Source organism: Protobothrops mucrosquamatus, unplaced genomic scaffold (genome assembly GCF_001527695.2).
Source record: "Protobothrops mucrosquamatus isolate PMUCROS unplaced genomic scaffold, P.Mucros_1.0 scaffold563, whole genome shotgun sequence".
NCBI classification, from domain to species: Eukaryota; Metazoa; Chordata; class Lepidosauria; order Squamata; family Viperidae; genus Protobothrops; species Protobothrops mucrosquamatus.
Window position 1 is genome coordinate 249,279 of NW_015386866.1, and position 27,784 is coordinate 277,062.

The 27,784-nt window shown below is 35.9% G+C and overlaps 1 protein-coding gene across 2 annotated transcripts; it reads right to left on the reverse strand.

Annotated features, from left to right (window-relative positions):
• Positions 1 to 167: 167 nt before the first annotated feature.
• RCOR3 (REST corepressor 3) lies at positions 168 to 27,784 on the reverse strand. 2 transcript variants are annotated; one of them, XM_015817213.1, is made up of 12 exons: positions 27,524 to 27,784; positions 26,500 to 26,556; positions 17,147 to 17,224; positions 13,491 to 13,543; positions 12,392 to 12,553; positions 8,835 to 8,959; positions 7,080 to 7,158; positions 6,246 to 6,464; positions 4,380 to 4,457; positions 3,243 to 3,300; positions 1,776 to 2,014; positions 168 to 1,330 (listed from the first exon to the last, which is right to left on the reverse strand). In XM_015817213.1, exons 1-12 carry the CDS (start codon positions 27,693 to 27,695, stop codon positions 986 to 988), a joined length of 1,665 nt encoding a protein of 554 aa, XP_015672699.1. In that variant the 5' UTR covers positions 27,696 to 27,784; the 3' UTR covers positions 168 to 985. The 2 variants fall into 2 exon arrangements, with proteins under 2 accessions (XP_015672699.1, XP_015672700.1); XM_015817214.1 differs by lacking the exon at positions 1,776 to 2,014 and having other exon boundaries at positions 1,056 to 1,330.

A 27,784-nucleotide genomic window follows, 5' to 3' on the forward strand; every position in this document is an offset into this window, starting at 1 on the left:
GGTACGCAACCTTGGCTCTTTTATGATTTGTGGACTTCGCAACTCCCAGAATTCCTGAGCCACCATGGCTCAGCTTGGAAACCTCTCCCTTTCCCCTCAGCATGGCTGGCTCAGGAATTCTGGGAGTTGAAGTCCACGAGTCATAAAAGAGCCAAGGTTGCCTACCCCTGCCCTATACGTATGGAATTCAGCATTCCTCGCCAAATTATTTCAGAACTTAATAGAATAAAATTTCAGGTAAGAAGTAGTATTACAAAGTTTATTAAAAAGAAGACAACTGTGACTTTATTAGCCACCTGGCTACCAGTGTTGGATGGTAGCTTGCTGTCTATCACAGAGTCTGCACTAGTAAGTCATGTTTCCAGTATTAGAGGACCACATATATAGTTGAACCTCTTTAGTACCTTAGCTTTGCACTCTTCAAAACTTTTCCAACAAGTAGACTGAAGAAAAGTACTTTATGAAGAAATATAGAAAATACAAGCCTAGAAAAATGTATGAAGTGGTGGTATCTGTCAAAATCTGAATGGCAGGCTTGTCAGTAATACTTGCGCTCCTAACATAGGAAAATGTAAAAATAATTTCCCCAGTTTATCACATTTACAGCCCTCTTTGAATCTTAAATTGAAACGCTTTCACTATCCAGATGGTTTATTTCCATGAAGTTGAATATAAAGGATTTTATAAAATAAATAGAGTAAAAACAAGTTGAAGTCACAGTGCAGTGAATTTTCTTTTCTTTTTTAAAAAGAAGTTAGCTTTGTAAAATGCTGACTTTGTAGACATGGTTTTCTTTGCAATAATCTACTGCACTGAAGTTTCTCTCGCTCAGAAGATCATTCACATATTATATATCCATTTCCACCTTCTTCTTTGTGACAGTTCAATACTGTGGAAAGCTTCCTTTCCCTCCCTTCACCTCTTCATTAGCTGAGGAAAGTAGACACTGATACTACTTTAATTATCATAGTTCTGCCCTATTTGTTTAATGTAGCGGTGACTGTGATTCTGTCTGGATTCCAATAAGTGAAGGTGGCTGTGGCCCACCAGTGGAGGACAGTGCTGGTCTTGGGTTTAGACGAGGAGGCATGGAATTAGCTGGACGGATGAGTGGTGGAGGGGGCTGGTTTAGGGTTGGCCTTGGTTGAATAAATCGAGCTTGTTGCTGTAGTGGTGGAGGCTGACGATGGAGAGCTGGAGCAGCTGGAAGGGTTGGACGAAGCAATGGAGGAGGCTGGTTCAAAGTTGTTACAGGGGTTGCTGGTGTTGGAGTAGACGCCTGGGCTGGTGGAGAAGACCCTACACATTGAGGTGTCTGAGGGATCTGGGCCTGTAAATAAAGTGATAAAATATGTAAAAGCAGCCATTCTTCATCATGCAGTTTGGGTATCCGCTACCTCCAGAAACAGGAAAGCACTATTAGTGTAGCCAGATTTGTAGTTAAGAAACCTCTTTTTAAAAAACAACCATTTATAAATTATTTAGCAATATAAGGAAATAAAATATTCAATATATAAAAAAAGAAAATCTAATAATATTCAGGATTATTCAGCTATGTTTTCCATATTAGTAGTGTGGGAAGAACCAGAGGTAGCCCAGATTGGAAGTGTTTGGCTAACACAATCACAATGAGGAAAGAGCTCTACAAATAAGGAGGCAATAAGCTTCCAACACTGGTGCATTTCTCTTCAAGTTAAATATTACATTTTGTGATGGGAAATGTAATGCCATTTCTGAACTTATGCTTATTTATTATTTGATACACAGAAACACACCTCATCTTCTTCATCTGTACTTTTTCCTGATGACACATTAGCATTTTTTGTGTCCTCTCCTAAAGCAGAAGCATCACCATTAGAAGCCAGGGTTCCTTGCTCTGCTTCCCATTCCTGCAATACCTCCTCTAGGTTAAAACGACGCCTGTAGTTTACAAAGAAGTTCTTCACTTGGCCAACAGTCTTATTGCCAATTACATCAGCAATAGCTTGAAAATCTTTACCATATTTGCGGACACCTAAAAAAGACAAAATAAGTAAATAAGATTCAAGTTAATAAGCAGAAATCTGCATGATATGTATGCCCTCTACAGGTGACAGGAAACCCCAATTTTAAAAGCAGAAGTGCTTCTATAAGGATTGATCACGGGAAAACATGGTAATATTGTTAGCAGTTGGTATACTTTACTGATCAAATTGTAATATTGTGAATATCACTAGTTCTAAAAGTACCGCAGTTCATTCACAATATCATTTATTTGACTCAAAGCTTTTTAGTTAAGCAAATCATAAGCATAACAACTGTTTATTAGTTAAAACGGCCTCGATTAAAAAGTTACCGATGCCTACCAGTTTAGAAATGATTACAAGTCCATTTCTAAAGCTCTGGTACTCCACTAATCCACTGGCAGTCTTGATATGGAGATGATTCCAGACTGAAATGTTACTCCATTGAATGAAGTAACATACTGAAATAGAGACTCAGAATGTCCATGAAATAAGTTCACTGACCAATACTATTCTATCAGTTCAAAGGATTGTATTACTAAGTAAATGAATATAGAATTTCAGTCCAAGAAAAATAATTTAACCAATGTGTATATGCAGAATTGGGACAGTATCTTCAATATTCCAGATAAAGAGAATTCTGTATTCTCAAAATATGATTAAAGCTTTCAGTGACAAATTTTTAACAGAATCCTCTCTAGCAAGATTCTTTCTCAAAACAATGCCTACATCTGAACTTTTCCAGCTTTTCCACTGGGAATGTCATCCCGTCTTTTTGCACTTGGCCACCTCTTTTTAAAAATGGGGGTACTCACAAATTGTGATGGCTGAGCCCCTCTGAATCTATGCTCGCTATTTAATCTTTCAACTTGTTTCATTTTATTTACATTTTTTAAATAAACTGTAATGCCTGAAATATTTTAAAGCATTTATATTAATAAGGCAGCGTACAAAAAATTCCTTACTTCTGTTTTAAACTAGTCACATTATCCATGTTTTCTGACTTTAAAATGACGAAATGATCTCACAGTGCAAACTCCATGTTTACTTATTAGCCTTCCAAAATTTGAATGCAAATATCTGTTACGGTATTTGTATCATGATATGTATTTTCTCACTTGCTACTCTTTCCTGCCCCAACAGACACAAGTACATATGGCTACATTTTTTAAAAAAAAAATTGTTTTCACAGTATCAAGAATTACAACCTGAAAGAAAATATTAGTAACACTAGTGTACCTTGAACTGCAAGAAGTTGTTCTTCTGTTGTCCAACGGGCATTTATTTTTTGATTTGACTATTAAGAAATAAAGAATGATAGCACACAGCAAACTATTAAATATCTGAAAACAACAGTGAAAATTTCAGCCACAACACCACCTTTCAATTCAATTACCTAGATTTACATTTGCCAATTTTAGTAGCTCAGGATGTTTCCCCAGAACTCCATGAACTGAATTAGGAATACAAAAATATATTTTAAAACATTAGATTCTTGGTCTATGTCTATGGTAGGCAAACTGATGCTTTCTAGATATTCTGAATCACAACTCCCACAAGCCCTTGCTACTGGGCATGCTAGTTAAAGTAGTAACAGCTGACATCCAAAACATTGTCTAAAGCAGGGTCTCCCAAACTTTTCTATACCTTTTCTATATTCTCACACCCCTTACAAAAGTTCAAAATAACGGCAACGAATTATGCATATACACTATACTTTTGAAAACCCAAGTTTTCGCACCCCCTGGAATATTGTCTTGCACCCCTGGTTGGGAATCCCTGGTCTAAAGCTAGCATTGATTCTCCAAAGTTTAAACAAGAATTTTTTGAAACCTTACATGAAAATGATAGGGACATTTGGTAGTTGGAATCCTCTGCCTGCAATGCATTGCTTTGCTACTGAGCTATAGCCCTTCCTGTAAGAAAATGCGGCCTCCATTCTTTTTTACAGCAACACATCTGATAGGCCTAATCCACTCGAGTTGAAGCAAATGAGACAATCACTCATACAGACTGGCAAGTACATTGAAAATCTCAGCTGGATTTTTGTGTGCCAACTAATGACTACAATCTAGAGTGAAAGTACAATTGGAACAATCCTTTCAGAAAGTAATTAAAAGTTAAGTTCTGTTTAAATCTTCGTTTTATGAGTATTAAATTTGCTTTTGAACTTGCACTGAATGAACGGTTGTCACTCAATAAAATATATGAAAATGTTTTAAATACATTTTTAAAATGCTTTAAAACCTATATAGGGTTCGTATCAACTTTTTTCATCAAAGCAAATTGTCACAAATGAAAATACTTTCGGAATAGTCTTCAGTTCCTAGCAAAATAACAATACTGAAAATTCACCTACATTTCACAGTGACTCACCTCAGGAGGTTTGAATTCATCTATTCCACCTTCAATTTTCTGCTTAAGTGCACTGTTTACTTGTTTAGCATTCTGGACCTTGTCCAATGAACAAAATAGGAATGAAAATTAGCTGCTACAAAATAGTGTAAATATCAACTGCTAAGTGATTAATTGAAAATTAAACCAAAGGCCCTAAACAAAAATAAAATTAAATAAAATAAAATTTTGAAGAGATGAAGCTTGTCTCAAGGAGCAAAACAATTTGCCTGTTTCCATGCACAAAGAATAAACTGGGTTAGTAAAATGAGCGTGATTATCTAAATATTAGTATTGTTTGTTTTAATGTGGATGTAGGATTGTATTTTCTTTCGGTGCACCACCTAGAATCTATATTAATTGAGGTGGCATATAGAAACTATGAAATAAACAGCAAGAAATAAAATGGTGGCTTCCAGCAAGATCTTGAATTCCTGACGTAAAATCTGAGACTAATATTGTTATCTGCTTATACCAAGTTAAGAATCAGGGTTATTTGCTTCAAGCATTGGAGAGCTTCATTAAGTCCTTGTGATTAAGCATCATGGAATAGAATCACCACTTATTTTCTCTTCTTTTTCCATGTTCTATCATCCCTATGCTATTTTGTATTTATGTAAATTCATAACTCCTTTTAAACATTTATCTTGCTGAAAATTGGAAAGCATTAGAAAGAGTGCACTTTTATTTATTATTTTTCTAGACCATTTTTTCCATCCAGTTGAAAGGGACTGAGTCTACTAGAAATCAAAACGCTACATGGTTCCAAACTGCAGCATGACACTCTTGGATACCACAGTAAACTCACAGGGATTCTGTGGAATAACAAAGTGATACTTGACATCTGTTGGACACTGTGTATACTACAAGACTAGGAGTGCTGTGAAAAAATTACTAAAACACTAAAGGTGCCATGAATCAAGAAAGTTTGGGAACCTTTACCAAATACATTTATTTATTTATATCCTGTCTATATTGTTTTTACAAATAACTCAAGTCCAACATACTTTCTTCCTCCTATTTCTCTACAATGGGAAGAGAGAGAAAGACTGGCCCAAGACACACAGTTGACTTTAAGGGCTCAGCTGGGACTAGAACCCAAAACCTTCTTGTTTCTAGCGTGGTGCCTTAACTCCTAGACCAAACTATCTACAAAGGTTCAATACAGGATTAAGATACTAATAAAACCACACTTTAAAACTGAAACAATGAATTTACTTTTATTGAAGTCAATAAGTTTAGATAAGAGTCGTGGTGGCACAGTGGTTAGAATGCAGTATTGCAAGTTAACTCTGCCCAATGTTAGGCGTTTGACCCTAACGAGCTCAAGGCTAACTCAGCCTTCCAACCTTCCGAGGTCGGTAAAATGAGCCAGATTGTTGGGGGCAATATAGACCGCTTAGAGAGTGCTGTAAAGCAGGGGTCCCCAACCCCCGGTCTGTGGACCGGCACCAGTCCGCAGCATGCCAGCAAGTGGGCCGCACAAACAAGCAAAGCTCCATACTCAGAATGCAAACAGTATTCAAAACCACACCCCCTCTGGTCTGCGGAAAAACCTTTCTCCATGGCACCGGTCACTGGTGCCCAAAAGGTTGAAGACCTCTGCTGTAAAGCACTATGAAGCAATATGTTAGTCTACGTGCTATTGCTATCTATGTAGACTTGAGAGAACCAACAGTTATGCAGAAGTCTCAACTCATGAACCTATTTTAATAACCAGAAACTCACACACTAAATTTATTTTTAATCTACCATTTCACTTTAACAGGCATGTTTCAGATTTCTTTGTTTATTAGAACCTAAAATATAAAAACATACCCCCCCAAGTAAACCTGGTAGTTAAAATACCTGTCGCTTCAGTGAGATCAGCTCCATATCCAGCTGCCTAAGAAGTGTATTGGCGGCATTGGGGCTACATGAAACCGCTACCACGTCTTCTTGAGTTAAATACATGCCTTTTGGAGGACGGCATTTAGAGCGCTGAGAATGATGACGATGTTGCAAACTTTGATATTCTCTTCTACCTAATCCTATTTTGCTGGACTGCACAGGCTGCTCATGATTCCCCTGTAATGTTTGAATTTTTTTAAAAAAAATTAAGCACGATACCTTGCTTTAAAAACAAATTATCACATTAATTGTATCACATTATTATTCAAACTTTCTAAAATCTTTCTTAACACATAGTTCTCATATCACATATGATCAGACAAGACAATAAAATCAACTGTATAGATTTTCCTTGGCAAAAACAGGCCACATGGCTAACATGTGATTGGATAAGTTGGGAGTTCTCAAACTTTATGTTGCCATGACCCTCTAAAAGGATAACTAATTTGTGAGATTTCTGTATGAATAACTGTATTCACATTACAAGGAAGTATAAGTATTAATCAAATTACATTTTCTACCTATCAGTGCAAGCATCAATATATATTTATATGATACAGATATCCATGTTCTAAATAAACAAATTCCAATGTATTTTCAGGAAAAGAAATTAATTACGTTAAATCTTTGACAGACTCAGCAACCTCATAAAACTTAAATTCTGCTCATAAATGCAGGGAGAGGACAAAGATCGCTACTAAATATCCCTATCACTGATTACAGCCTCTGAAGACCAAAATATAATAATAAAAATAGAACCTAAGTTAGGTGACTAACTTCAGTTTGTATTACCTCTTTTTTATTTTCCTTTTTGGGATCATAATCACTATCATTTCCATCCATAGGGTGAGGTTCTTCAACATCATCATCACTGAGGATTGAAAATGATTAGTCAATATTTATTTTCACTACTCAATTTCTGCCCTAAGGGCTCAAATAGACTTTGTGTTTATTGTATTCTACATCATAAAATTTCACTTTAGTTTTAAATATTACCAGGGGAGTCATTTTTAAATACACAACTACAAATTATTAAAACTTCATGTCTTTATTATATGAATATCAGATTTAAAAGAATTTTAAGCAATATATCCATACTGAATAGAATAGAATAGAAGCTAGAAGGGACCTTGGAGGTCTTCTAGTCCAGCCCCCTATTCAATTAGGAGAACCTATACCATCTCAGACAAGTGACTGTCTAGCCTCTTTTTAAAAATCTCCAGTGATGGAGCGCCCACGATTTCTGGGGGTAAGCTATTCCACTGGTTAATTGTTCTCACTGTCAGGAAGATTCTCCTTAATTCCAGATTGCTTCTCTCTTTGATCGGTTTCCAACCATTGTTTCTGGTCCTGCACTCTAGTGCATTGGAGAATAACTTGACCCCCTCTTCTTTGTGGCAGCCCCTCAAATACTGGAATACTGCTATCATGTCTCCCCTATTTCTTCTTTTCTTTAGACTAGCCAAACCCATTAAACAAATTTAAACATTTCCTCTTTATTTCAAGCATCTCAGGCCAATGTGCAAGACTGTTAAAAACCCCTACTCATTTTACAAGAAATCTACAATTAAGCATACCTTCTCTAAGACTATAGTATAAAACGTAATAGAGACCATGCAATCATCTAATACCTGCTTTGGAGTGGCTAAGAGATTATTGAAATACTTGGTTCATAATACAATGTCATGTGCTCTGCTCCAACCAGAGATAGTAAGATGGGTAGGAAAAAACATTCACTTCTGCCTTGTCAAAACTAGCAAAAAGGTTAAGGGAAAAATCAGTATCTGTACTAGTAGTATTCCCCAAACTATGGATATGTTATCTGTTCAGAAATCTGAATCAATTACAAATGAAGTCTAGTGTGAAACAGAAATGTTGACTACTGTTCACTACAGTCACAATAAACTGCTGTGGTCTTGTATGTATGCATTGGAAAGAATATGAGAATTGCTTTTATGTTTTTTTTTAAATGATATTCCTTTATCAATTATCGAAACAAATCCATGTAATTATAGAAACAGGCTCTGTAAATAAATCTTAAAGAACTCCTCTCTACCTTGCAAGGTATTTAGAAATGTCTAAATATTATTCAAATTTGAGGGGAAGGCTACTTTAAGAAGTGTCTGTTCAGCTATTTCTAACAATAGAACTATATATGTGAGACCACAAGGTTGAACATGCTGCATACGGCATTTTATTTTCATTGGTTATAACAACACAAAAATATCTGTGGCTATGATTTTAACAAATTCTATGCTCTGATGTAAAGAAGTGGGATTTCCATCTGCTTAACAAAAACAGGTACAGAGAAATAGAACAGTTTTCTCCAACTGGGTGTCCTCCAGAAATGTTGGGAACTTTCAGAATTTCAATGTTTGCGGTCCTGGGAACTAATACTTTCAACAAACTAGAAAGCACGGAAATGGGCAAAACTGGCATAGAACCTATTCTCTTAAACTAGAAACAGTCAAAGGAAGACAAAAACAAACAGAACAACTACTCTCTCTAAACAGGTTACTTGTTTAAAACAGATATTGCATTGCTTACCTATCACCTTGATTATTTCTATTAGCTAGTTTTCTAGCTTGGCGGTCCATTAAACTTGTTCTAGAACGTGTTTTCTTCCAGGAATAGTAATATTTTACAAGGCTTGCAATAGTCTTGTCTGGAAGCTGAAACATGGTAAGAGTATGCAGACTCTAGTTATAAATGGTATGGAAAAATTGGCACATAGTTTTGTATGTATGAAAAAAATCATAAAGTGTAATTTTGTAAACAAAATACATATTATTGAAGATTAATAGTAAAACAAGAACATTCCTTAGTGCGAATAAAACATAAAAAATAAAGTACACATTTAAAGCCCATTTGCTACAATTTTGTTTCCTTATATACACATTTACTGAGAAAAACAAGGTGGGCAGGTATGCAAGAGTTAGATTCCATAAATTGTTAAGTATAGTTTCATAATGATAAGACAAAATATTACAAGCATCTATTAAAACAAAAAATGATTGATGAAATTATATAACTGAGTTTGTCTGTATTATACCATTTTTTATCTTGAAGTTCTTTAGCTTTTGACATAGCTTGTCTCCAAGATTTTAAGTGCTTTTTTGTTTTATCTCACAGGCTTTATACAACTTCAAATATTAAAGCATTATATTTATATGAATCCCTTGTTATATTTATTTATGCATTTATGTATATTATTATTATTATTAATAATAATAATAATAATAATATAATAATAATAATAACAACAATAACAAAACAATAACAATAACAATAACAACAACAACAACAACAACAACAACAACAACAATAATAATAATAATAATAATAATAATAATTGGAAGGGAACTTGGAGGTCATCTAGTTCAATCCCCTGCTCAGGCAGGAAACCCTATAACCTTTTCAGACAAATGGCTGTCCAGTCTTTTAAAAACTTCATTCACAACTTCTGGGGGTAGGTTGTTCCACTGATTAATTGTTCTAACTGTCAGGAAATTTCTCCTTAGTTCTAGCTTGCTTCTCTCTTTGATTAGTTTCCATCAGTTGCTTCTTGTCCTGCCTTCAGGTGCTTTGGAGAATAGCTTGACTCCCTCTTCTTTGTGGCAACTCCTGAATTATTGGAACACTGCTATCAGGTCACCCCTCGTCCTTCTCTTCATTAAACTAGACATACCCAATTCCAGCAACCGATCCTTATATGTTTTAGCCTCCAGTCCCCTAATCATCTTTACTGCTCTTCTCTGTACTCTTTCTAGAGTCTCAACATCTTTTTTACATCGTGGTGACCCAAAGTGGATGCAGTATTCCAAGTGTGGCCTTACCAAGGCACTGTAAAATGGTATTAACACTTCACATGATCTTGATTCTATCCCTCTGTTAATGCAACCTAGCACTGTGTTGGCATTTTTGGCAGCTGCAGCACACTGCTGTCTCATATTTAAGTGATTGTCCACTACGACTCCGAGATCCCTCTCACAGTTACTACTATTGAGGAAGGTATCCCCTATACTATACCTGTACATTTGGTTTTTCTTGCCTAAATGTAGAACCTTTTTTCACCATTGAGCTTCATTTTGTTAGATAGCGCCCAATGTTCAAGTCTGAACATGTATTAAATTTAAATTCACTCACACATTATAGAAATATAAAATCTGGGCCACATGTGGAATTTGGCAGTAGATGTTTAATTTTATGTTTAAAAAAGGAATGACCAAAGACAATGTTCTGTAATGTGCTCAGTGATACATGTAAGTCTAAGGCTTTGAAAGGGACTAACAATACTGGACAAGTGATTATATAGAAATTATATCTATGGCAACGTATGCCAAGCCGAGCAAATATTCACATGGCGACTTTCATTTTTCTAGAATATCTCTGTATCTGTACTCATATGGGAAATAAAGCATTCAGGAGAAATAAATGTGACAGATAGCTAATATTAATCTATACATTTTTTACCATATCCTTTTGACCCTGGGATAATGTGAGCAAGGTGCATTAACTTGAGGAGGTTTCTCTTTCCAAAATCAAAGAACCAGACAGGCAATGCTTGCTGAATTGCAGAGAGATATTCTAATAAACTTCTTGGACCATACACCACTGAGGAAGGCAACTGAGAACACTTTTAAGTCGGATAGAATTATGGAAGCTAGTTCTTCCTTAAAGGAAATATTAATTAAATAACTCTTCCAATTGAATGATATCTGCGAATTGTTCTTGTTTAATAATGGAACAATAAAAAGTCAATTAGAATATTTAGGGAAAAAGATAAAAAGTTAAGAAAAATATTGATTTTTTTTCTAGTTTAAACACATTCTTTACTGTTTTATAACTGTTATATGGAAATCCCAACACCCCGCACAGAGTAGTTTTTCTAAACTTTAGCAACTTTAAGATATGTGGACTTCAAATTCCAAACTTTCCCAGTCACCATTCTGGCTGGGAATTGAAGTCTACATACCTTAAAAGTTGCCAAGGTTGAGAAACACTGCCATCAAGAGTCCTCTTTTGATGGAAAATAGGATATTTATGTCTATTATTTCTTAATCTTAGAAAGTGGAATTTACCTTAATCATTAATTCAGATGAAATAGCACTAGCCTTATAAATCTATTACTAATTATTAACAAGTATTTTCCCTTTACTTCTAATTTTTATTTTTTAAAGCTAAAGTTGTCTCAAGTTCTAGCTTCTGTTAAGGGATGGAACTTGGAAGACAGATTTATATTACTGTTAAATACATTTTCACAACTGAAGAAAAGAAATTTGGAATGAATAAATGTAGATTTTACCTTTTAAAATGAAAAAGAATAAATAACACACCAAAATGTATTCCACGAATTAGTTAAGTACTATATATGGTCAGTTTTAATTTGCACCAAAAGCACAATTTAGCCAGTAACAATCATTGGAAATATTATAAATCAATATAATCTCTGTCTCCCTTTCTCTGTGTGTGTATATGTATCTGTCTCTATATGCCCACACATATGCCTGCTTTTAAGAAGAGACTGTGTAAGTGCACCTGCATCACTTGGATTTTGCAGCTTTATGCAATGATCCTGCTTCCTTTCCCCAGAACAAAGACAAGTATTTTGAGTGTGTGAATTTTCCTAATGAGAGCTTATTTCCTATTTCACTTCACCTTTCTTTGCTTCTGATGCTCTTATACTCATCAACAGGAAATATGGTTTTGTACCTTTTCATCCATTTTGTAATTTTTTAAATTTCTTTTAATGTTTGTAGATCTTTTTTATTAATTTCCATATTCTATAAATTTATGTCATTTATTCTGGATAATGCTGAACTCCTATCTGGAGAATCTTAAAATGTGAGGGAACTGTTTTTCTATAACATCATTATTGTATTATTTCAATGAATTTGAATTTTTCCTTTCGGAGTAGTTTCTGTATATGCCCATTAGATCATAATAAAACAGATTAATTTTTTATCTGGGAAAGAAAAAATGTGCTTCTTAGCATGCCATACTGTAGTTTGCCTTAGCCACTGTCTTCAATCCTATACCACTTACTCTCTTGACCCTTGTGAAATACTCTGAAGGGTGGGGGTATCAGCAGTTTATTTCCTTACCATTTGTTGAATTCTGTGAAAGCTTTTTCCATGGAAACTGAAAGCTTGTTCAAAAAGGACTTTATCTTCAACTGTCCACTCATCTGGAAAAGGCGTAAAATTTGGGAGATCTGCAAGGGATTTCTCAATGTTGTGCTTATGCCAGAACAACATTCCAAGTGCCTTTAAAAAAGAACCAAGCAGGTATAAGTTTCATGGTGTGCCATATTGACCTTTTACTTTCTTATGTTATCTTAATGATGTGCAAGATTACATCTGGGTGTGTCAGAAGACACATTTTACCCACCTAGCTGCCCTTATGTTTTTGACTTTCTCCAATACAAGCTATATATTCTGATGTTAAAAAAAAAGGAAATGCACAGCTTCACATTGTACAGTATATTGTTGCAAACAACGTTGCCACCATTTAATCCCTTGCTTCTGCTTATATTCTACATAACCAAGTTCAAAGTGTTTACTTTAAAAAAGGGAATTTTGCCCTTTCTAAATTATTGAATTATTCTCACAAAGAAGTTTCAAGTAGATTTTTTGAAGAGTATCTGTTGTGCTATAGAACTTAAATAATATTTACACTGAAATAACTACACTTGTTTAAATAAATAAAACTGTAATTTGGGATTAAAATATTCAGCTCCATCATCTTTGACAATGCTGACTAGATCTAATGGAAGTTGACATTTTAATTGGCCACAGGCTTCATTCATTCTCTAAACAAGCTGACATTAAGGTAATTTGAAGATCTTCCCTTTTCATATTCAAATCATATCTGAAGTTTAACACTACGTTCCACTCATTTTGGAAGTTAGGTTAGTTGATATAAGAAGTGAGACTTTTACCAATGACCCTTTTATTATAGAACTCTTCCCTGGGGATACTTGAATGCCCCTTTTCCCCCTTTACTTTCAGAAACAGATTAAAATTTTCCTTTAGAAGAAGCAGAAGATGGAACGTTACTTCTCTGTTTTCTCTTTCCTCTCTGTTTTCTAAAACAATAGACACTATTTTATGATTATATAGTTTTACTTATCAAACAAAGCCTTGCAAAGAAAAATGCTAACTTGTCTTGTATTACTGGTAATTAATCTTTTAAAACTCTTACCTGTTCCACATTGTATCCATGCTTTTCCTTTGCTATAGCAATATATTCATCCACTGTAACAGAAGGATGCTAGAATTATTTTCTAATATATTTACAACCCCCCCCCCCCCCATTTTAGGATCATAGATCCCCATTACATATTATTCCTTTCTGGTTTATTTAAATATTACTGAAATAATATATGTGCTACTTATGTTAATTATAGTTTTATTTATCTTTATATCCTGCTTCAATTCTACGCATCTCTAAAAAAATGCATATACTGAAAAGATTCTATAGGAAGGGGAAAAGCTGTTCATCAAAACTGCAATTCTGCAGTGTTATTCAAGGGCAGTAAGAAATCCAACAATAAGCACAGAAAGGCTCATCTTGAAGTAATTCTATGGAAAGTCAAAAATCCAACTCACTACTACACCAGAGCTTTCAAACACCTTTTCATTAGCTATATAAGTACTTTGAGTTTTCTTCCTTCTAGCTTTTTTCTGCTTCAGTGAAATAATATTACACTCAAATATGAGTGCAATACAAGGAGATCCAATGCAGTGTTTCCTTTTTTGCACCTAAAGGCTGTTGATCTTTATTGAAGAACAGCTTAGATCTCTGTATGGTTAAATAAGGTAGTAGGGAAAGAGAAGAATCAGATGAAGAGAATTAAAAGTATAAAACTAATGTGGAGAGATAAATGTGACATTCTTAGAAAGTCTGATAGAAAACAGGGAGCAAAAATATTTCATTTAGAAGGACACAGACTTTATTTACAAATGAATATGAAGGTGAAGACTTTATTTAAACCCTGAAATATGCAACATGAAAATGTGATGTATTTGTTAACTTGATGCCATTTCTCTAATACTGTAACAATTAATTTTCTGAATTGTGATGCAGATATTTAAACTTATTAAATATCAACAATCTACAGTGAGGGAAAAATTATTTGATCCCCTGCTGATTTTGTACATTTGCTCACTGACAAAGAAATTATTAGTCTATAATTTTAATGGTAGCTTTATTTTAACAGTGAGAGACAGAATAACAAAAAAAAAATATCCAGAAAAACGCATTTCAAAAAAGTTATAAATTGATTTGCATTTTAATGAGTAAAATAAGTATTTAATCTCCTATCAATCAGCAAGATTTCTGGCTCTCAGGTGTCTTTTATACAGGTAACAGGCTGATATTAGGAGCACTCTCTTAAAGGGAGTGCTCCTAATCTCAGTTTGTTACCTGTATAAAAGACACCTGTCCACAGAAGCAATCAATCAATCCATCAGATTCCAAACTCTCCACCATGGCCAAAACCAAAGAGCTGTTCAAGGATGTCAGGGACAAGACTGTAGACCTACAGAAGGCCGGAATGGGCTACAAGACTATTGCCAAGCAGTTTGGTGCGAAGGTGACAACAGTTGGTGCGATTATTCGCAAATGGAAGAAACACAAAATAACTGTCAATCTCCCTTGGTCTGGAGCTCCGTGCAAGATCTCACCTCATGGAGTTTGAAAGATCATGAGAATGGTGAGGAATCAGCCCAGAACTACATGGGAGGATCTTGTCAATGATCTCAAGGCAGCTGGGACCATAGTCACCAAGAAAACAATTGGTAACACACTATGCCGGGAAGGACTGAAATTCTGCAGCACCAGAAAGGTCCCCCTGCTCAAGAAAGCACATGGTCAGATGAGACCAAAATCAAGCTCTTTGGCATCAACTCAACTCACTGTGTTTGGAGGAGGAGGAATGCTGCCTATGACCCCAAGAACATCATCCCCACCGTCAAACATGGAGGTGGAAACATTGTTTGGGGGGTGTTTTTCTGCTAAGGGGGATGGACGGGGCCATGTACCGTCAAATCTTGGGTAAGAACCTCTTTCCCTCATCAAGGGCATTGAAAATGGGTCGTGGATGGGTATTCTAGCATGGCAATGACCCAAATCACATAGCCAAGGCAACAAAGGAGTGGCTCAAGAAGAAGCACATTAAGGTCCTGAAGTGGCCCAGCCAATCTCCAGACCTTAATCCCACAAAAAATCTGTGAAGGGAGCTGAAGGTTCGAGCTGCCAAACGTCAGCCTCGAAACCTTAATGACTTGGAGAGAATCTGCAAAGAGGAGTGGGACAAAATCCCTCCTGAGATGTGTGCAAACCTGGTGGCCAACTACAAGAAACATCTGACCTCTGTGATTGCCAACAAAGGTTTTGCCACCAAATATTAAGTCATGTTTTGCGAAGGGGTCAAATACTTATTTCACTCATTAAAATGCAAATCAATTTATAGCTTTTTTGAAATGCGTTTTTCTGGAATTTTTTTGTTGTTATTCTGTCTCTCACTATTAAAATAAATGTACCATTAAAATGATAGACTGATCATTTCTTTGTCAGTGGGCAAACGTACAAAATCAGCAGGGGATCAAATAATTTTTTCCCTCACTGTAGGACAAAACTGAAATGTGTTTCAACTGTCATTTTCCCCATTTTTTTTTAATATTTTGCTCTTAAAAATCTAACTCTTAAAAGAATTAAATCCTACAGTCATACAATTAGAAATCTTTCCTTTTTTGGTAGCTGGAAAATATACCAACATGGGTTCATGAATCTATAAATTCTTTTGAAGCAAGGGACTATTGAACAGGGATTCATGAATCCATAAGCCAATCATGCAATATATAGAATTGGCTATTCATAGTAGCATGCAAGGACACCATACTAGATATATGAGCCTCTGACCAAAAAAATATTCTTCAGTTACCATGGCAGAGACAACTGCATAAAAATTCTAAATATCTAGATCATAACAATATGTATACATATATTCATGTTGGATTAATACATTTATTTATTCTGGAAGCTAATATAGGCTGTATCCTTCCAGAGAACCCCTGGGAACTGACTGTCACCTGGAATCAGATTTATTTGGTAATTATCTATTAGGATGTGTTATTTACTTCAGTTTATTTTGATAGTGATTTTACTTAATTTTGTTCTAAGCCATTATTAGTTGATTATAATTCAGCAGCATACACTTCAATCAATCAATCAATCAATCAATCAATCAAATCAATCAATCAATCAATCAATGAATGCCTCATCTAAAACTTCAGATTCAGAAGCATCAGAATACCAAGCAGGTATATAATTGGTCAGCTGTTGCAGGATGTTTCAGCCCACAGTACGCTAATGCAGATTTTATTGCTTGTCATTATGCCTGATTTTATGTCACGTTTGTCAATTTAAAAAATGTATTTATATGAAATGCAAGGATATATTTTCAATATTTTATTAGATTGGATAATTTTTACTAGGTAGGCCAATTATATCCTGAAAATTTAACTTATTCATTGCACTGAGGTCAAAACACAAAACTGTAATAGCATTCAAGATGTACCTTTTAAAAAGCATTTTAACATTTTAAAGCAGTACATGCATCAGAGATGCTCTGCACATTATAAAATTCCAAGTAGCATTTTCAAATAGAAATCAATACAATATCCACAGACAGGTAATAACTGATTATTGACTGATCAGATATATATCACCTGCACATCAGTTTCACATTAATTTGTGCAATGAAATGTTTTATATGTTGCGATTTATAATCTGTGATGTAATCCTTATACATATTAATTCCCAGGATTCTATTTAATGCAGTTTATCAAACTTACATTTGGCATCAGAAATATTATGATAAGGAGACCACACAAGCATCCCTCCATTGTCTTTATCTGTGTATTTTGTAGCTCCTGAAAGAAAGTTAATATCTTCAGTACTTCAAGGAATACCTAATCCAGATACAAATATTAAAACATATTAAGTCAAAGAAAGCATAGCCTGATCAATGTTTTATTGTTAATATGCAATTAGACAAAACTATTTTGTATTTTTCACCTTGTAAGTAATGAAACACAGAAAAAATGGAAAACTTTTTCAAGTAGCATAGGCTAGAATTCATTTCAATGAGAACTTTGCTTTCAAAAGTCACCAACTCTGGTACATCTAAAATAATTTCATGTGTTAAGCATCTAGAACAGGGGTGTCAAAATGCTGGCCCGCGGGCTGGACGCGGGCTGCCCACCCCATTGTTGGCAATGGCAAAACTGTCCCGATACGTTGCGCGACGTCATGTGACGTCGCGAGTTTGACATGTCTGATCTAGAATAATACATTTAGTTCTTATCCCTATTATGAAAAAGTTATCTTAAGGCAGGGGTGTCAAACTGCCGGCCCGCGGGTCAGTTTCATCATACTGGAGCCGCGCCCACCCCATTGCCGGCAACGGCAAAAAAGCTCCGATACGCTGCGCCACGTCACGAGTTTGACATGTCTGTCTTAAGGTAAAGTTCTTAACACCATGTAAGGGAAGACATAGTTAATGCGCATAAAAGATAGCTGTTATTATATATCTTTGCAAAATAATTAACAAGAGTGGTAACAGAAAAAATTAAATCTGAAATACAAACTGAACATCTTACTTATTTTCCTATGAGGTTGTGGAATATAATGCATTCTTTATGTTATATTGCTTCTCAAACCACTGTCGTAGCAAGTAGTACCATCTAGATTATCTTGAAAAGCTATGAAGCATCATCTCTGGTTACTACATGGACGGGAAGCCACCAGAAAATCCTAGGGCTTTAGACTAGATTGGAAAGTCAAAAAAGGCAACAGCAAGCCATCTCTTTACTAATATCAAGAAAACAATAAGGACTTTGTGAAGTCACCAGGAATGATTACTAATTCATATCACTGAATGCTATGAGACATGTTCTGAAAAAACTTAGCTTAAAGCAAAATTGTCCAACTTAGAGACTATTCAACCCTTCCTGAAGGATTGCCATTAGTTTTCTACATCATTAATAGAATTGCTGTGAAGTGTTAGAGTTGAAGATTACCACTAGCTCCAAATTTATCCTATTATGAGGTGAAAAGAAAATTGTCTAACTGGGAATAAAAAGCTTTAGGGCCACACTGATGGGGGAAGGAATTTTTTTTTATATGTTCACTCATATTATTCACTAAATAAATGTTCCCACACCAGGTAATTGGCAAAAGCAGAGAATGGGCAAAGAAAATGATCTAACAGATGGACATACTTAGGTTCCCACTACTAAATAGTGTCATCTTGCGGGACTAAGCAGGCATGCCTTATCGCACATCTCTGAGATTCAGAAGACCCTGACCCTCTGTATATTCTGAAAGGCTGTGAGGACCAAGAGCACGGGTGTCAAACTCAATCACGTCACGTGATGCATCGTGACATATCACAACACTTTCTGCCTTTGCGGAGCTGAGGTGGGTGTGGCCTGCGGGCTGCCAGTTTCATATCCCAGATCTAGAGCATTACGGCTTTTTTCCCCCCACTAGGGCTAGGATGTTAGGGGAGCTGAAGCTCAAGTATTTGTTTATTTTTGTGTAATTATAATACCTCAGTTGTTCTTCTTTGCTTTGGATTATTCTTAATGTTGATTATACAGTTTTATATAGATTTTTTATTGATTGTTTGCTATCTAGAGTTATGTATTTAAAATTGTTGGCCCTATAAAATGTTTAAATAAATTTATTTAAAAAAAAAAGAAATTACAACTGAATTCCTGATCAAATAGTCTCTTGATAGGGGAAACAAAGGGCAGATTTGCTCAGATTTATCCAAGCTCATAATAATGCATTATGCTTGTTTCTCCTATATGCATGATTAAAATGCTGACAATAGTTCATTCAGCCTAGTTTAAGCATGGTATATAAACATTGGACTGTTGCATCATTAAACTAGAAGCCTGACAATGAAACCATAGAAAGTAGAGGAAAAAAAAACAATTGACTCTCCAGTTTAATGAAAGCAAATGAAATCATAGCCCTGTGCTCCTACATCATGCTAACCTAGGCCAAAAATACCAGATAGCTTACTTGCCATACTCACTCAAGGAAAAGACCAGCAGTCACTGCTTAATCATAAATCTATATAAGCATGATGTGGAAATGTGATAAGAACATAAGCTGAAAAAGTCTCCCAAGGCAGAAAAGAGAAAGATGAGAAAACAGCAAAAACAAACTTAACATGCCTAAGATAGGATACATAGTCCACAAAACATGGGCAATAGATAGTCAACCTCAGGGGCATGCACCTAATCTAACAGGGATTGAATGCAGTCAGCAATAAAAGTACAAGCAGTTGTGATGCTAAATAAACATGAGCATTAGTAATTAGTAATCTGTTTCCATCCCAAGATGCTGATATCAAGGATTGTGGGAATAGTGATTAGTCTTTCCCCATTAGAGCACAAATCTCTCTTTCTTATATGTGTTGTAGGATATATAAATAATCACATTTAGGGGAGATCATCTGAAATCAGATTTGTCGTGAATTGATGATTTGAATGGATCTATTTTACTATGATTAGCTCTGAATCCAATTTGTGGCAAAGAACCTAGGAATGTTTTCAAAACAAGGAACTAAAGATTCACAAACTCTAATATCTTCAAACTGAGATAAAATCTAGAACACCATAACTACAGAAAACATAAAGGAAATATTTATTAAAGCCGTATATTAAATTTTATATTAGCTGTTCAATTATGAATTTGAGATGGCAGCCATATAAATTGAAATAAATGTATTGTAATATACATTTATTTATACATTTAATAATGACTAAATAGTTGGTATACAACAGGAATCTGAGTGTGACAGGGAATGATTTCTGTGTGGAGGAATCTAAAAATTACCATGGTTGGCAAGTCAGTAAATAAAATGATCACATGATCAATGAAGAAAACCAGGACACAAAGGTAGATATAGGTAGTCCTTGGAATATGAGCATTTTTTCAGCAACTGTTCAAAGTTATGATGGCACTGAATGAATGGTACCTATGATGGATCCTCATAGTTCCAGCTGTTGAAATATCCCATGATCCCAATTTCTTACATTTCCAGCTGGCTTCCCACAAGCAAAATCAATGGGAATGCTGTCAGGAAGTTGGAAGTTGCAGTCATGAGCAGTTCTTGCTTAATGGTGGCCACCAGGACTGCCGGAATTGCCATAGCTAAACAGTGTGGTCATGTGACATTGTACTTTATGATGTCACTTAGTGACACAAATTCTGGTCCCAACTGCTGTTGTAGCCTAAGGACTAACTGTATTCTTGCTGAGAAATTAAAATAATATCCTTGAAGATAATTACTAAAAGAAAAGACATGATAAAACACCCAGCCGGGTTCTGGGCATCTATACTGCATTGCTAAATTATAGTCATACAAAAAGAGGATAATAAATTTTGTAAACAAATAAAAATAAAATTTGGTTTTAATAGAAGGAAAAGGTAATTATTCTATAACATTATCAAAAACTAAGCAACCTGCAGAATTATTACACTTTTATTTTTATTGTAAAAAAATTAATATCAGTATTAAAAATTCAAGAACATTTTACCTCATACTAAAAATTATAAATGATAATGTTGGAAATAAAATACTGCATATGATTAACCTAGAAAGACAACATGAAAACTGAAAAATATAATTGAATCATGCAATAATTATACATTTACTGATTTAATTTACTTTTACATTTTTTATTTTTTTTGTTACAACTTAAACCAGAAGTTCTAGAAATTCAGCATATTTTATTGCACGTTGTTGAAAAAACACACCAAATACAGATAGTCCTCAAGTTACAACAGTTCATTTAGTGACAATTCAAAGTTACGGCACTAAAAAAAGTGACTTATGACCATTTTACACACAGCCATTGCGGCATCCTCATGGTCACATGATCAAAATTTGGATACTTGGCAACTGGTGCAACTGGTGACTGGGGTCATGTCATGTCATCACCTTTTGCAACCTTCAGATAAGCAAAGTCAATGGGGAAGCCAGATTCACTTAGCAACCATGTTACTAACTTAAGAACTGCAATAATTCATCTAACAACTTTGGGCAAGAAAGGTCGCAAAATGGAGCAAAACTCACTTAACAAATGTTTCACTCAGCAACATACATTTTGGGCTTAATTGTGGTTGTAAGTCGAGGATTACCTATAACTCATCTGAAAACAAGGAACTAAAAAACTAAAAGAAAAATGTTATATATTATGGACTTTGTTTCCTGTTATACCACTGATACAAAAAGCATTCATTTCAAAGGCAAAACAAGATGAGAAAAAAGAGGGAATAATATTTGCTATATAAAGTGATTAGCTGATCATTTCAGTTTTTCTGAACCTAAAATACTACCAGCAATTTGACTTCTGAGCCTTTTAAAAACTTTTAGCATATCACATAAATCCAACATCACAATCTAATTTGGTGGAATAAACTTCACTCTCCTTTTGTGGTTTGTTAATTTGTTAATTATGTTATTAATAACTATGTTAATAAAGTATTAATATTTGATAGATTATATATGTCCAAGCACAATCCAATTTTTTATCTTAATTTGAAAAGAACCTTTTAGGAAACATTTATAATGATCTTTCCATTTATTCAACTATTTCAGAAAAAAACACAAAGAACGGTGGTGTAGTAGTAGTAGCTCCAGCAGCAGTAGAAAAAATAATTTTCCACACATTTTCTGGGTTTTTTCAGGATTTCCCTACCTTTCACCTGGCCCTAGCTTCCCTGCAAGCCTTCATAGTGAAGGCTTTTTTTTATAAGTTACCAAAGAAAATTCTTCATTTTCTCATTTTTTGTTAAATGGCAGTTTAATTCTATGATAACAATACTGGTATATATTTTATCACTCAGATAATTTGATTTGTTCTTAATTGCTGGTAAATTTCTTTTTGTATTTTGCTTGTGTCCCCAGGCCAGATTTTCGGTTCTTTCTTTTGATCAAGTTGAAGTACTGTGTGCCTGTCCTGATATAAAATTTGGTCCTCCCCCCCCCACACAATAACTAACCTGGAAGACACAACATCTGCAAACAGTGTTCTCTTTGTGATACATTGGACACTTTACAATGGAGACCGAAAGAAGTTCTTTTCCCTTCCCTTCCCTCATATCTCCAGCTAACATGAAAGCATTTACCAAAGCCTCCCCTTGGTAGGTTTAATCTTTTTTTGAAATTTGCTCTGATTCTGATGCACATACATTCAAAGGGAGCTTGACTATCAACGGTCTCCTTTTTGACATGGCTTCAGTGTTCTTCCAGAACAGTACTACTCTCATGTTCAAGAGTAGTCTAAACAAAAGCTGATAGGCACAGGAGAAGTTTCACCATAAAGCACCACAGAGAACTTCTCTCTTTTTCTTGCCTCTCTGAGACTTTTCTGCTTTCACTGCTGATCAGTTATACTCATCCAAGCCTTGAAGCTGATCTCTCCCCTCCCCACCCAAGGATGCAAAGGAGAGCCCAATCTGATAGAGCAGGGGTTCTCAACCTTGGCAACTTTAAGACTTGTGGACTTCAACTCCCAGAATTCCTCAGCCAGCAAAGCTGGCTGAGGAATTCTGGGAGTTGAAGTCCACAAGTCTTAAAGTTGCCAAGGTTGAGAACCCCTGTGATAGAGTCACTTTCTTACTGCCCAATGTCGAATAGTTCTGAAATCACACCAAAAGCTAGAGAGAATATACCCTATACCACCCAATAGATGCCATGCTGATAGGTATCTTTTGATAGTATTACCAAAAGAACTCACTTGATGAAACATATCAGATTACACTCCACAGCAAAATTGCCACAACTTGTTGTTTGCTTAAAGGAGAAAGCATTATTTTGTCAAGGAACAGCTAAGGGCAACTTTAACTATCTCAGGTATGGGTCAAGATGAGAAGAAGAAGAAAAAAATGCCTTAGCATGTTCATTTCATGGATAAGTGTAAATGAAGAAAATATCTTTAGGTAACATGTCATCCATCTCAAACAGGGTGATTTCTCATATGAAAATGTTTAGACTTTGATATTTCAAATTCCCTACTGAACAGAAAAGATGTGAGTAATATAATAAAATTATTATAAAATATTATATGAGCTCTGGTGGCTCAGTGGTTAGACTGTGTATTGCTGGCTGACTGTTCACTGCCAGGAGTATGATGCTGACCAGCTGAAGGTTGATTCAGCCTTCCATCCTTCCAAGGTCAGTAACATGAGGACCCAGATTGTTGGGGGCAATATGTTGAGTTTGTAAACTGCTTAAAGAGTGCAATAAAGACTATGAAGCAATATATAAGTCTTACTGCTATTGCTATTCAATCGATACTTTTCCACTAGGGAAAGTAAATTGGGTAAAGGTAAAATTTAAATAGTAGGGAGAATTCAATTAAAGAAAACAACTAGGTAAAATACATGAAAACCAAATTCATGGGTTTAACCTATTGAGCAAAAAATAGAAAGTAAACTTAGGGAAAGAGAGTACATGAGAAATCAAGACAATTCTTATAGCCTGGCACATTGTAGGCACCAAATACTAATAGCAATCCATTCTTAACATGTTCCATACATCTTTAACACCAGTTCCAGGGCTCTGTTCTGGGCCCAGTGCTCTTCAACATCTTCATCAATGATTTGGATGAGGTGATAGATGGGAAACTCATCAAATTTGCAGACGACACCAAGCTGGCAGGAATAGCCAACACTCCAGAAGACAGACTTAAGATACAGAAGGATCTTGACAGACTTGAACATTGGGCACTATCGAACAAAATGAAATTCAGTGGTGAAAAAAGTAAGGCTCTACATTTAGGCAAGAAAAACCAAATGCACAGGTATAGTATACCTTGCTCAATAGTAGTAACTGTGAGAGGGATCTTGGAGTCCTAGTGGACAATCACTTAAATATGAGCCAGCAGTGTGCTGCAGCTGCCAAAAAAGCCAACACAGTACTAGGCTGCATTAACAGAGGGATAGAATCAAGATCACGTAAAGTGTTAATACCACTTTACAATGCCTTGGTAAGGCCACACTTGAAATATTGCAAACAAAAAAAGATGTTGAGACTCTAGAAAGAGTACAGAGAAGAGCAACAAAGATGATTAGGGGATTGGAGGCTAAAACATATAAGGAACGATTGCTGGGTATGTCTAGTTTAATGAAGAGAAAGATTAGGAATGACATGAAAGCAGGCATTGCCACAAAGAGAGAGTCAAGCTATTCTCCAAAGCACATGAACGCAGGACAAGAAGCAATGGATGGAAACTAATCAAAGAGAGAAGTAACTAGCACTAAGCAGAAATTTCCTGACAGTCAGAACAATTAATCAGTGGATCAGAAGTTATGAATACTCCAACACTGGAAGTTTTTAAGAAGAGACTGGACAGCCATTTGTCTGAAATGGTATAGGGTTTCCTGCCTGAGGGGGTTGGACTAGATGACTTCCAAGGTCCCTTCCAACATCATCATCATCATCATCATCATCATCATCATCATCATTATTATTATTATTATTATTATTATTATGTTAACCCTAACTATGGGTATTTGAAAGCTTAAGAGGAAATTTGGATGTGATACTATAAACCACTTTTTATACATTTTACATGGATAGACAATAAATTCAGGATATATTATTCTCTCTTGCATTTTAAAATGACAAATGATAATCCTGGAAGTTAAGTTGGTCAAAGAGAAAAAACTATTAGATAAGTTGTTGCCATCTACTGCTATTTTCTTATAAATATCCAGTTCTGTGAAATTATTAATCAATTGACTCAAGAAGTTTTATGGAATACATAATAAACTTAGGTGATTATGAGTTGTTTCACACTTCAGTCCTCAGCAACCTATCTGATGAATTGCATACATAGATTATGCTTGTCTTATAGTTGTATCACTGATTGAGACCAAATGGATGAATTGTAAACAAATATGACACTCCCAAATTATCTACAACTATACTAAATAGAATATCATCGTAAAGTAACAATAACAGTTGTGAAGTGCCAAATGACTTTTGTTAAATGTCTAAATGGCATATCAAAGAAACTTCTGGGGACAAACAAGAAACACAACAAACTGAGAATGGACAATACTTCAACTGCAAATTCTTCTTTTACTAGTATTGTTTAGGGTATTACTTAATTTATATTACATATGCAAAAGTACAAAGCACTTTTTAAATCAAGAATCCAACCACAAATTCTGTCAACCACTGACAATATTTTAAAATATGACGAATAGAAACAAAAGCCAAGAGTATATATGACACGTACAACAAAATTAAACTTGAAGCTTTTTATTGTTGAGACCAGTTTTCTAGCTACAAAATTAAACATTTATAATTGACAAGTTTTTAATAGCAATAATGAAATAGTTCTAAAAAAGAGAAACAGTTTGCTTCTTTTTTAAAACAAAAGATTCAGAATCACCATGGAGTGAAGTAATAGTTTCAAGAGAAGGGCGCCATTATGGCAGCAGTAATCAACTGACACAGATTGTCCAGGTCTATGGAAAATAAGAGTTAGTAGTGCTTCCTTGTAGCTATGGCTAGAAATAAGACTATATTTGGATAATAGTGATGCCCTGCTAATACAGTACATGCAAATTAAAACAGAGATAAGTCAGCATCAAGAAATGCAAGTTTGTCTATTCCATCATCACATGGGGAACAGAAGTATTACTTATTATATTGAAAACTTCATTACTCCTCACTTTTAAATATTGGAAAATCAAGGAAGCATGGTTTTTCAATATTCTTGGAATAAAATACTTTTTTCAAACTACTGTAGATGTAGACAGGTAAGTTTTTGAAAATTTAAAATCCTTTCTTTCTTACTTAGACGGGAAGAGCCACCTTCTCCATACATAAGGCCTGCTTATTTCAACTTCCAAAGAGCAAAAGCTGGCTCTGCAAACCTTCAGTGACCAAGAACAAGCTGCACAAAGCCTTGGGGGAGGGGTGCCAAAGAAAATCCTACACCTTTAACCTTCACCAAAGCAACTCTCCTCTTTTCACCCTCACATAATATTCAACAAAATGCATTCAATTACATTTTCATTATAATGAACACATGCAATAAGCTCCCATTTTTGAAAACAGCATAGAGACATCAAGTTACAATTTTAAATATATATATATATATATATTTACCAGGATCAAAGTCAGGGATGCGAGCTTGATAGTCTGCTCCGACCCTCATTCCTACATCTGCAATGGAAGAAAAAATAAATGCATCTCTTAGAGGGGCGGAGGGGAAAGGACGCCTTTCTCTTCAATGATTGAAGTATAGTCATTACAAATTAAAATGTGGAGATTGTGATCTAGAAGCATCACAGACAATGCAATAGACAATTACCAATAAGCACAAGCCTTGCTGCTTTGATAGCCTCAAAGCCTTAGAACAAGTAGGAAGAGAGAAAGAAGAAAAAGATTACTCCCCCCCCCACCACCACATATACACCGGAAAAAGAAATGCCTACTTCCCTTTAACATTCCAGGTAGGGATTAATTTCCAGAGAGGCAACAATTGTGTTAAAAGAAATTTAGAGAGAAACAGAAACAGTCCCTTTACTTTATTGTGCTGATACAGCACAATGTTGCGTGGGTGTATGTATCGAATGCATTCCTAGCAGAGAAAAACAAGACAGAAAGGGCTGCACGTAGCTAGACCTGCGTGCACCACTCTTCAGGGCAATCCTTTCAGTCAGACACCCACAACGTACTCGTTCGCAAGGTTATATGCCACTAAACGTGTACAGTTGTACACACACGTAAAATGCCATGCAGTACCGCGCCTGAGCTGCGGTTGCATTACACGTGTGCCCATTGTGAAAATGCACACCCACTCTCCACGGGATAGAGGGATGATGGACAGACGGACAAGCAGACAGACACACACACAGCGTGCGCGCGCCCGAGGGAAACAGAACGCGCGCGCACACGCGCGTACACCCCCACACTCACGTTATCCGCACCCTGTGTAGACCCTATCTCGCGCGCACCTCTCACACTCTTTTGCACGAGCGCGCGCGCATGCTCGCGCATATACCCCAACACAGAGAGACCTATAGAGACTCAGTGCAGTCGCCACAGCCAGCCAGTACAGAGGGGCGACGTAACTAGGCCCAAGTCTACCCGCTCGGAGAAAAAGGGTGGGGGAAGATAAAGCCCGCACCGTGCTCGTCGCCGCTGTCACCGCCGCCGCCGCTGCCGCTTTCCGGCTCGAAAAAGTTCCCGTTGGAACCGGGGCTGCTGCCGCCACCACCGCCGTTCTTGGTGCCGTTGGGGGCCGCCCTGTTCTTAGCGCCCACCAGGAGCTCGGCTCCTTTCTCCATCATGCCCGGCATGACGGCTACCCAAGAGAGGGGCGGCCGGCGGTGGCAGCGACTGCCGAAGGGGGGGAAAGTTAATGTGGAGCCGCCATGTTGGTGCCCCT

Excerpts from the sequence above, each read along its gene's own strand:
- RCOR3 (XM_015817213.1), bottom strand. The coding sequence starts at position 27,695 with ATGCCGGGCATGATGGAGAAAGGAGCCGAGCTCCTGGTGGGCGCTAAG. Across the intron at positions 8,960-12,391 it reads TTCACAGAATTCAACAAATG|CTTCCAGACAAGACTATTGC; the intron begins GTAAGGAAATAA and ends ACCATGTTTCAG. Across the intron at positions 2,015-3,242 it reads ACAACTTCTTGCAGTTCAAG|GTGTCCGCAAATATGGTAAA; the intron begins GTACACTAGTGT and ends TGTCTTTTTTAG.